The sequence below is a fragment of the Penaeus japonicus genome, unplaced genomic scaffold, assembly GCF_977035675.1.
Source record: "Penaeus japonicus unplaced genomic scaffold, GWHDUDI00000001_assembly GWHDUDI00000019, whole genome shotgun sequence".
Classification (NCBI taxonomy): Eukaryota; Metazoa; Arthropoda; class Malacostraca; order Decapoda; family Penaeidae; genus Penaeus; species Penaeus japonicus.
The window spans coordinates 39,815,288-39,825,287 of NW_028234421.1; the positions used below are offsets into that span (position 1 = coordinate 39,815,288).

The 10,000-nt window shown below is 43.8% G+C and overlaps 2 protein-coding genes across 4 annotated transcripts in view; one reads left to right on the plus strand and one right to left on the minus strand.

The window, feature by feature from the left end:
- Positions 1–10,000, plus strand: part of LOC122253857 (uncharacterized) — a 56,913-nt gene that overhangs the window by 13,012 nt on the left and 33,901 nt on the right. For 2 of the 3 annotated variants that reach the window (XM_086547767.1, XM_086547768.1), the window contains 2 exons: positions 383–581; positions 6,754–7,493. In XM_086547767.1, the coding sequence (XP_086403893.1) occupies positions 6,780–7,493 (714 nt within the window). In that variant the 5' untranslated portion in view covers positions 383–581; positions 6,754–6,779. Of the gene's footprint in view, positions 1–382; positions 582–6,151; positions 6,183–6,753; positions 7,494–10,000 lie in introns of all 3 variants that reach the window. The other variant, XM_086547766.1, reaches the window with a different exon arrangement.
- On the minus strand, positions 3,452–4,597 carry LOC147469831 (uncharacterized). Its single transcript, XM_086547777.1, has 2 exons — positions 3,908–4,597; positions 3,452–3,487 (listed from the first exon to the last, which is right to left on the minus strand). Exons 1-2 carry the CDS (start codon positions 4,595–4,597, stop codon positions 3,452–3,454), a joined length of 726 nt encoding a protein of 241 aa, XP_086403903.1.

The window sequence follows — 10,000 nt, forward strand, 5'->3', positions numbered from 1 at the left end:
TCCTCAGTTCATATATAACATAACATATTTATGCATATTCTAAGAGAACTTGTCAAGATTAGGGTAGATTCCTTATGGTTGATACTTATTACAAGTATCTCTAAAATGAGCAATTTCGGTCTGAAACGCACATACACTTACACTTAAACACAGATTGAATATGATAGGTAAATGTGTGAATGACCATCAATATGAATTATCACATTCATGTTACAACACACCATTTATGAATTATCACATGGTTGAAATATTTGAAAGCAGACTGGACAGTCATAAGAATTACTTTGCGATATGAGACCATTCCATTGTTCTTATCATTTATGTCAGTATGTTTACTTATTTCATTATCAAAATGCTAATTATATATTTTTTTCTTTATTAGCAACATTATTGGGTCAAGACACCAGCCGCCGACACATTTCTCAGCAAGCCGGCCAAATCAGAGCATCCAGGCCGCAGAGCAAGCGAAAGGAGCCATCGACTGGGATAACGTGATTGACTCTGATGATGGATGGTCAAGCGACGAATTTGATGACATACCTGAACAAGATTCAGCCAACAACAGCAACCAGTCCTATGATGTAAGTAGAATTAAGTGGGGACTTGAATGGCTTTCACTTTTTAACACTATCAAGTCAGTTTCACCGTGGCTTAAAGCATTCGGACCCGAGGATGGTACAGAGAGCGTGAGTCCCCACGTTCTAGCAAAGATTCTATTTTTGAGTCTTGCAATGTAACATACTTGCTAATTGCCCGGTAGAGTGTGCAAGTTCAGTCCAGAGGGATTTGTGAGGACGTCGCTTCGCCTGGGCTATATGCACGAGGTGGCCCGGCCTCTGTCAGCTAGCTATAAGTGCTGATCATCATAACTGAATGCTTAACATATTGGTCGGATTGCCTGTAGGCACTCCAGTTGCCAGTGGGCAGTTCAGTTCAGTTCAGAGAGATTCACGAAGACGTCACTTTGCCCGGGCTATATGGAGGAGGTGGGCTGGCCTCTGCCAGCTATAAGTCCTGACTGATCTGATCATCATAACTGAATGTTTACCGTGACGGTCAGATTGCCTGTAGGCGCTCCAGTTGCCAGGGGGCAAGCAACAGGCATAGCCCGGCGGCTGTCATCTCTGGCCCCCTGCCTGAGGAAACGAGTGTGCTCACACTCCATCAGGTAGTGCTCTAATTTGGCATCCGGCGCGCCTCAATGTTCACAGCATTGTTCATCATGCCCAATGGTGGGTACGATTTGCCACACACAAGGATAGTCTATTTTCAATCTGTGAAGGCTAACTTTAGCACACCTTGATATTCTGGGGGAGAGTATCAGCGACTCATAGCCTGTGGCGTCTGAGTACCAGCTGGCGGAGGGGGAGGTTCTCGCTTCCTCTCTATGTCGCTGCGTCTACCCTGATCCAGGATTCTAAGAGCAATGGTGAGAATCATGGTTAGAAGTTAAACAATATCAAGGGGCGTGTTTTGTTGCAGGCTGTCAATGGCGGCCCTAGAATCTGTATGTATGACAACATGCCCATCCGTCTGGGCTGCATGAGCTAAGGCTCCCATAATAGCGACTGCCTCTGCCTGGAGCAAGGAGGCATTGTCAGATACCCGCATAGCTCTCGTTATACCCCTTGCTGCAAAACCAGTGCCTGCAGTGCGGGTGATGGGGTCTACAGAACCATCCGTGAAATAGGTTTTACTACCCGGCGGAGTGATTGCTGCAACATTCCTCTCAGCCTCATTCCTTAACAGAGGCGGTGAGTACTGTGTCTTTCTCCTTGACAGGCTCATGACAGAAAACTCTATTAACCCATCCACGATGGGGGCATTCAAGCCTTGAATGTCACAATGCCGGGGCGTTCAAATTATTAGGCCGAAATCAATTGAATGGCTGGCACAATACTGTGCCGCCCGGCCACTGGGCTTTTGAATGCGCGGTACAGTACTGTACCACCCGTCCAGAGAGGGTTAAGGATTGTGCCATAGTCAGGGTGGGGGAGCGTATCAGCACCCTGGCTGTGTGATACAGCCAAGTGAAGTTAGCAAAGAATTCGTGTTTCTGTGCAACCCGACGTTGCACTTTCTGTCTTAGCTGCAAGCCTGGCGGGGAGTATAAAACTTTGGCAAAGAACTGGGCCTCCATCAGATCGATCTGAGTGTTCAGGGAGGAAAAGATTGGCCTCCAAGAGGAGGTTGGTGACCTTGGTCCACCCAGGGCCACCCAGAATGATCCTAGCAGCCTTGTTTTGAATGATGTCAAGCTTTTTCCTGAGTCCTGGCTTGACCCTAATCAGGGCAACATAGGCGTAGTCCACAATCGGACGGACAGCGTGCACATAGAAGGATCTTAGTACACGGTGCCCAGCCCCTAAGCGCCGCCCTGACAGAGCTCTCATGACAGAGAGTCTTGCCTTGATCCAGTCTAGGAGGTATTTGATCTCACAGCGGAAGGTGAGGTTCTTGTCAACCCATACCCCCAAGTATTGGAAGACGTGAACCCACCCTTGGACTCGCAGTCTTTGGTCACAGACATCGTGTTTCAGTGCTGTTGCCTTCAATTTGGCTGCTGATATCTAAAGCCCGACACTGCGGCATTCCTCATACTTTAGGTCCAGACAACGCTAAGCCTTTCTAGTTAGGTTCTCATTTTGCCTCCCAGCAGAGAAAATTGCAAGATTATCTGCATGTGAAATAATCTTGCATCCTGCTGGGAGTGGAATGTTGAGGATGCTTAATATGAGGGTGAGCAGTCTGCCTTTGATTCCCCTATGGATCAGGATCTCCTGAATGCACCCGCTCACCAGTTCAGAAGCCTTCTCCAGGTCCAGGAAGACAATGACAGAGCTGGTGTTGCTGACAGTGCTCAGTAAGGTGGCCATGCTGTGAGCAGTGCTCTTACCCCTTGTGAACCCATGTAGGTGTTCATGTGGAGGTCCCAACTTCCATTGGAGCCGGTTCAGTACCATTCTCTCTGCCATCTTTCCCAGACAGCTGAGTAGAGAGATGGGACAGTACCGTCCTGGCTCCTTTGGTTTAGAGATGGGAACTATGTCAGCCCTCTTCCAGCACTGTGATAGTGAGGAAGTCTCCCAGGTCTTGTTGATGAGATGCAAGAATGTAAGCTCACCTTCATGTCCTAGGTGGGAAATAATGAAGTAGGAAATCCCATCACAACCCAGGGCTTATGCGTCATCAGGCTCGACCACCTTTTCTCTGATAAGGGCATGCGTGCCTGGAAGCAATTCCTCTTGGCATGCCCTCAACTCTGCTGGTAGGCCAGAGCTACTTGTTCTAGCAGAGAACTCGAGTGTCAGTCTCTCCGCCTCTGACTGTGGGTCATGGTGGGTCTTTCTTGAGGCTGAGCGATTTGTGGCCAGTCTGATATGGTTCCACAACTCTGCAAGGGAGGTTTGGTGGCCAAAGGACTCTCACCACTCCAGCCACTTTTCCTGCTTTACCCTCTTAGCAGTTTCCTGAGCGTCCCTGAGAGCTTCTCTCAAAAGAGCGTGGTTCTCAGGGGTTCTTTGCAGAAGTGTCTTCTGCACATATTGATTCTGTGGTTGACCTTAATCTCATCATTGTAGTACCAGGCGTTTTTGAAACACCTGGACCATGGACGAGTTTTGGGGATGGTCTCTGAGGCTGCCTCGTCTGTGGCATTTACTAGTCTGGCCTCAAGTATATCCACATTATCATTAAGTGAGAAGTCACTGGTTCTGAGGCACCTGGCCTGGCAAAGCTTTCGAGTTGGCCCTGTCCACCTTTCATCGAGTGCCGGGCCAGTGTCCAAGATGGTGGTGACTATCCCATAGTGATCGCTCGTGGCAGTGTTATCCACAGACCATCTAATTCTCTCGACCAGAGCCGCAGTGACAAAGGTAAGGTCAAGGACCCCCCCCCCCCTGCCAACATGTGTAGGCTCCTGGCTTTTGAGAATAGCAATCTCGGGGTACAACTCAAGCACCTTGGCTATGTGGTAGCCTGACGCATCAAGATGGGATGGGATGGTGGGCATTGAAGTCTCCCCCTCTGAGAATTGGCTCCAGGTGTGGTACTTTTTGTGGCAGTTGCGACACTTTGCAGTGGTGTCCTGCTTGCCCTCCTTGTGTGCTTTGAGGCACACCTCCGCACTGTTTGCCTGACTATAGACACCACACATTGGCTTTGCAGAGAAAGTGGTCTGGTGGTGCCTGTACTTCTGGCACGTGAAGCAGTGGAGGGGGTCAGGAATGTATGTCCTGAGGCTGTAGGAGCCCCAATTGCTAAGGTCTAAGGATGCAACTGGGGCTCCCTTCAAAGTAACCAGGACTTGCCTGGTTGGGTGCTTCCTTTTGGTGAGTCGGAAAGCTCCCACCACCTTGGGATGAGATGTGATGACCTCAAGGTCATACATCAGAGGGAAGCCAAGAAGCACCATCTTGGACTTCCTCTCTTTGGGAGTCGGAGCCGACATGCTTACCTTCCGCCTATCCAGGAGCTTGTCTGTATCCTGGAGGAAGGTGAGGGTGGCTTGGTCCCTTGGTACGATTATCATGCCATTGTCTCTGGCAATTCTAATCGTCAGACGGCACCGTCTCTGCTTTCCCAGAGCCCATACCATCTGGTAAGTGTTGTCGATTCGTTCCGGTTTTGGGGGAACCAACTTGGGGCTACAGACTCACTGGCCGAGGCCGCAGTGGAGCCAGCAGGGTTGGAGGATCCTACCTGGCTCCCTTTTTTGTTTTGACTCGTCTGAACTGATGCCAGAGACTTGTCAGAGCCAGGGGCTGGTTTGGAGGGTCCAGCCCGAGGTTCTTGGGCAGGTTTTCTCTGAACCGATGCCATTCTCTTACTTTTGTCACAGTGGACCTTGAAAGGCTCCAAGGTGACAGCCTTGGTCAACTTTGTGCTGAGTTCGTCAACAGGATTGTCAGTTTTTTTTTTAATTTCCATGTAAGAGCGCTTCAATTCCTCCTCCCATGCCCCCACCCACCACAGAGTCCAACAAGGGGAAGCTGTGCACTGAGGCTGTGCTCAGAAGCCACAAGGAGCATGGGAGGATATACGCAACCCCCGCCTCATGTTGATGGCACTCACAAGACCATGCAATTGCCTGCTAGACAGGGGCTGCTTGACCCTTGCCTAGCTCAAAAGAGAGACCAGCCGGTTGACCTAACCGAGTTGAGATCAGGCCACCCTTCTTGCTGGAATAGAGGACCAAAGAGGCGTGTTGCTAGGTGCAGGGCGTACTCTTACACGGCATCGCTCAACCTCCAGGACTCCCATCTCCCAGCCCATAGGGGCGCCATGCACGGCAAACGCGTGGGCAGGTGTGAGCCCCCTGGGGGGAGGACCAGAGGGGGGTGCGACCCCACCTACTAGATCGGCACCTAGGAACACTTAATCATCCCTCCCCAGAGAACCTGCCGCTGGAAGGCCACCTCAATGGGAGGAAGAGACTGGCCAGATCCAGAGTGGGCTCGTTCAAGAAAGGAGTTCAAGCCCCTGTGCCACAACAAGGTGGTTTCTGTGCGGGGGAGCGTGCAAGTGAACACCCATACGCGCACACGCATTTGTGTGTATGTCTGCGTACATGATTGTGTTTGTGTGTTTTCGCATGTGTATGTATTATATATGTGTGTTTGTATCTATCTATCTATCTATATATATATATATATATATATATATATATATATATATATATATATATATATATATATATGTGTGTGTGTGTGTGTGTGTGTGTGTGTGTGAGTGTATGTATGTATATACTTATGAGTAAGAGAAATTAAAAGATAAAATTTTAACTCTCCATGTTAATTACGTAAGTGAAATATGTTTATTTGATTATTTATTCATTATTCCCATAGCCTTTATTGTTACCATATTGTTATATATCCATTTGATATTAATTTTTTCCACATCAGAGGTATTTCTCCTTTTTCAGATTTATTTCAGTTTGAATAGCTTGTGATTGACAATATCAAAGTTATCATCTCCCTTTGCATTTTAAAATTTTCTAAATTTTCAATGCAACAAAAGAAATAACAGATAGGGTAATTACATTATCAACATTAAAATAAGTGGCTAGAACCTCTGACCTGGATAAAATTCATTGTATAGATAAGAGTAGCACTTTATATGAAAGCAGTAAGACTTATATGGATTTTTTCAGGTAAATAATTCAAACATAAGCAGTGTTGCTGGTAAGGACTGATGTTTTTTGTTGGTTTTTAGAGATGTAAGTAATTATTTATATTACAATATTTGCATCATCAGAATACACATAAACAACAACAAAAAAATGATTTCAGTGTCCTTATTTCATATCTGCCTAAAAGCCATGCCTCTCTCACATAGACGATAAGCTAATTAGTCATTATGCAATGTTCGTGTAACTATCTCCATTTATCCACTCCAAAAGTAGTCCATATGTTATAATCAGAACTGTTCTGTGTAATAGTGTAAAAAATGGCTAAAAGATACAGGATTTTAAAGCATTTTTACCATTAACTACAAAATATCTCCAATAAAAGTGAAAAAATTACTAGTGTTTAGATGTATAATAAGTAAGTGTTTTTATACTTTATAAAATATTTTAGTAATAATTGCTAATTTGTTTCTCAAAAACTCAAGATATAGGAACACATCCTTTTCTAATGTCTCAGCTCTGCTAGTTAAATCTTTTACTTGCTGAAGGTTTCTGATCCTAGGTCTTTCCCCCAGATCTATCTAAGCTACTTTTCTGTTGATTGATTTTCTTTTCTGAATACTCAGATTCTAATGATGATAATGAACTCTACATGACACCATCTCCAGCGACATCAGCACCAAATTATCCAGGCCAACAGCCACGACCTCCTCTGAACAAACCCAGTGTATCACCTCCAGTACCATCATTTTCGAATAATGTGCCATCACATCCTGTCCAAAAAGGGTTTTCAAGTCCTGGACGAGGTGCACTGTCAAATAGATTTGGGAAAAATCCTCCCTTCTCTGGAGGCAGCCTAGGACCAGGGCCCAGGGGGAAAGTCTCTTTAGAGCCCCCTCGACGTGAACCACCAGCTCTCCCAGGGAGCAGAGGACCAGCACCCACTCCGGCATTTAATACTCCTTCAAAAGGACCACCAGATCTTGTTCGTCGAGGTCCTCCATCACTTCCTGGACATCTAGGATCAACAAGTTCTCAGGAAGGTTCAAGATGGGGGTCAATCCAAAGAGCAGGGTCCCCAAAGACAGTAGGCGGACCTCCAGATAGTTCTCGGCGTGGATCAGGGCCGCTAGCAACTCTGGGAGGAAATTCAGATTTATCAAGATCTGGACCTCCTTTGCTGCCTGCCCATCCCAAAGGCTCAAGTCAGACAGGCCAGACAGATAATTCTCGACGTGGACCAGCACCTATTCCTGGTCCTCTAGGCTTACAGGAACAACAGAATTCTGTGGATATCACACGACGTGCCCCAATGCCCCTACCAGGATCTCCTACAATACTACAGCAAGGATCCTCTATAGGAAAGGTAATTTGGTGTCATATCATAATCACTTCTTAAAATGTTGTAGACTTCCTTAGATTGTCTTATTCCATGTCCATACAAGTTTTCTCACACACTCACTCACTCACTCACTCACGTACACGAATATGCACTCACAATCGGTCAACTCTGGTTGAGAGGTAATGATGGAATTCAGTTTCTTTTGCTGTACTGTGTCATGTCTTCTCTTTCATAGCATAGGGACCCACACCCTCAGATAGCAGTAGTGGCAATAACATTGTTTTAATTTGAAATCATGAAAATCAGTTGTAATATTCATATTGTACTAGACAGTGTCATGAACTATTTTCTTCCACTTGGAGATACATGTGATTAGTGTTTTTTGTTTGTTTGGTTCTCAGCAGGATATTCCGAAAAGATTTAATTATATTTTAAAGTTATTTGTAAAACAGTAGGGCTCTAGTCGATAAATTATTACAATTTGAAGCCAGCAAGCTTATTTTTCTGTGCCATTTGTTAAAGCCATGTTTTTTACACCATCTCTACACTTGGACTCTTAGGACATGCCTACATGCAGCTAACAGCAACAAAACCACCAAACTTCCTCAAACAAAACAAATAAATAGGATGAAGCAGGAGAACCAATCTTTACATCATTCTGCCTTCTAGATAGAGGAAAGTTTGGAGAACTTTTAATAATCTTTTAAAGAATATTGAAAATAGAGTGTCATCCAAAATCACCAAGTCACATATGAGAAATAAGGCATGGGTTTATGATACTGCAGTAGGTGATTATAATGCACATCTGCAAGAGGTTCTGGCTAGGGCTAGTCAGACACATAAATGGTGGTCTGCCTTGAAATCATCTTTGTTTGGTATTGAATCTGCCATGCCTCCTTTTCGTGATGCTTGTTTCATGATGCAAGCTAATATGCTTGCAGAGGTTTTTGCAAATAACCAAATTAATCAAATGAACTAAAGAGATATTTGTTGGATTTGGATACATATGGTGACACTGTTCCAGATGGCTTCTTTTTGATGTTTTTTAAGGAGATTGTTGATCAACTGGCTCCTAAATTTGCTGTTTTGTTTGTAGTTTCCCTCTTTGTTGGGGTGTTACTGTTGTTGCTTTACCATCAGAATATCCCCCTATATCCATAATGCCGATTTTTTCAAAGAGCAACTATTGCCTCGTTGTATAAACTCTTATTGTCATCGTCTGAAACTAATGACAGCTTCACACTTTGGTTTTCGTAAGGGGCTTAGTACCTGTGATGCCTTACAATTGTTCATAACTGCCAGGCTACTTTAGATGCAGGGCAGGAGTTTCGTGCTGTTGTAATTTACTTCAGTGCTGCATTTGATTTAGTTCATTATAAGGTCCTCCTGTATAAGATTCAACTCTATGGGGTAGGTGACAATGTTTTTAACATTTTATAGATTCTTTATCTAACCATGGGTTGATGTTGATTTTTTTTTTCTTTCTTTTCTTTTACTTTACTTTACTTTACTTTACTTTACTTTAACCATGTTGTCTCAGGTGTTTCCCGGGGTAGTGTCTTGGGCCCCTTATTAATTATCATTTTTATTTCTGACATGAGCAACAGTCCTGAAAATGAGATCATTTCCTACACAGATGACACTACATTATATACCCCTATATTTTCATAATATAGAGCGGTAGGGTTCAAAATGTTTAATATTTAAAGCTATTGGGTGTCACATTAGATCCTCAGTTGACTTTTGAGAAAAATCTCATCAACTATTGCACAAATTTTGGGCCTGCTTCACAAATGTTATAAAACTTAAGCCTGTGACTCTACGTTCTGAGATAATTTTATTCTTTTATTCTGTCACATTTGAATACTCTTCACAGGTTTAGATGTCTGCAGCTGACTGTCATCTCGAGTTTGACTTCAGGGCATTCAACTCAGCAAGATTTTTGCTACCTAACCTAAAATTAGATTTAAACCAACGTTTGATTGGCTCCTATCAGTTATGTATAAGACCTTTATATTCTCGACTTCATTTACATTATATTCCTCTTAGAATTACAAGAAATGCTCTGAGTATGAATAAGTGCATCCTGACACCTGTACATCATTGTACTTGGTATTATTCAAGAGGCTTTGTTTCAGCTATTGTGAAGTTCTGGAACAAATTGCCAAATGGTTTTGTCCAGTTAGATAGTATTGTAAGATTTAAGAGTGAGGCAAACAATTGTTATAATTGTCCTCGATGGACCAGTCCTGAATATTTAAAGGATAGCTTATTTTACCCATTTTTGTTAAATCTTTTTATTCTTTTAACCTTTTTACATTACTTTTTTGAGACAAAAGCAGGTTATTTATTTACTGTTTAAGGGGGGGTTTTTTTTTTTTTTTTTTTTTTTTTTTTTTTTTTTCCCTTGGATGTTTATCCCAGTTTTTGATGTTTTGCTCAGTACTTCTGAGTGTTTTTTTTATGTTGTTACTTTGTATTTTGTGCTTCTATGTGTTGTGTTTACCTTCATATACTCGCACTGTGTTGAG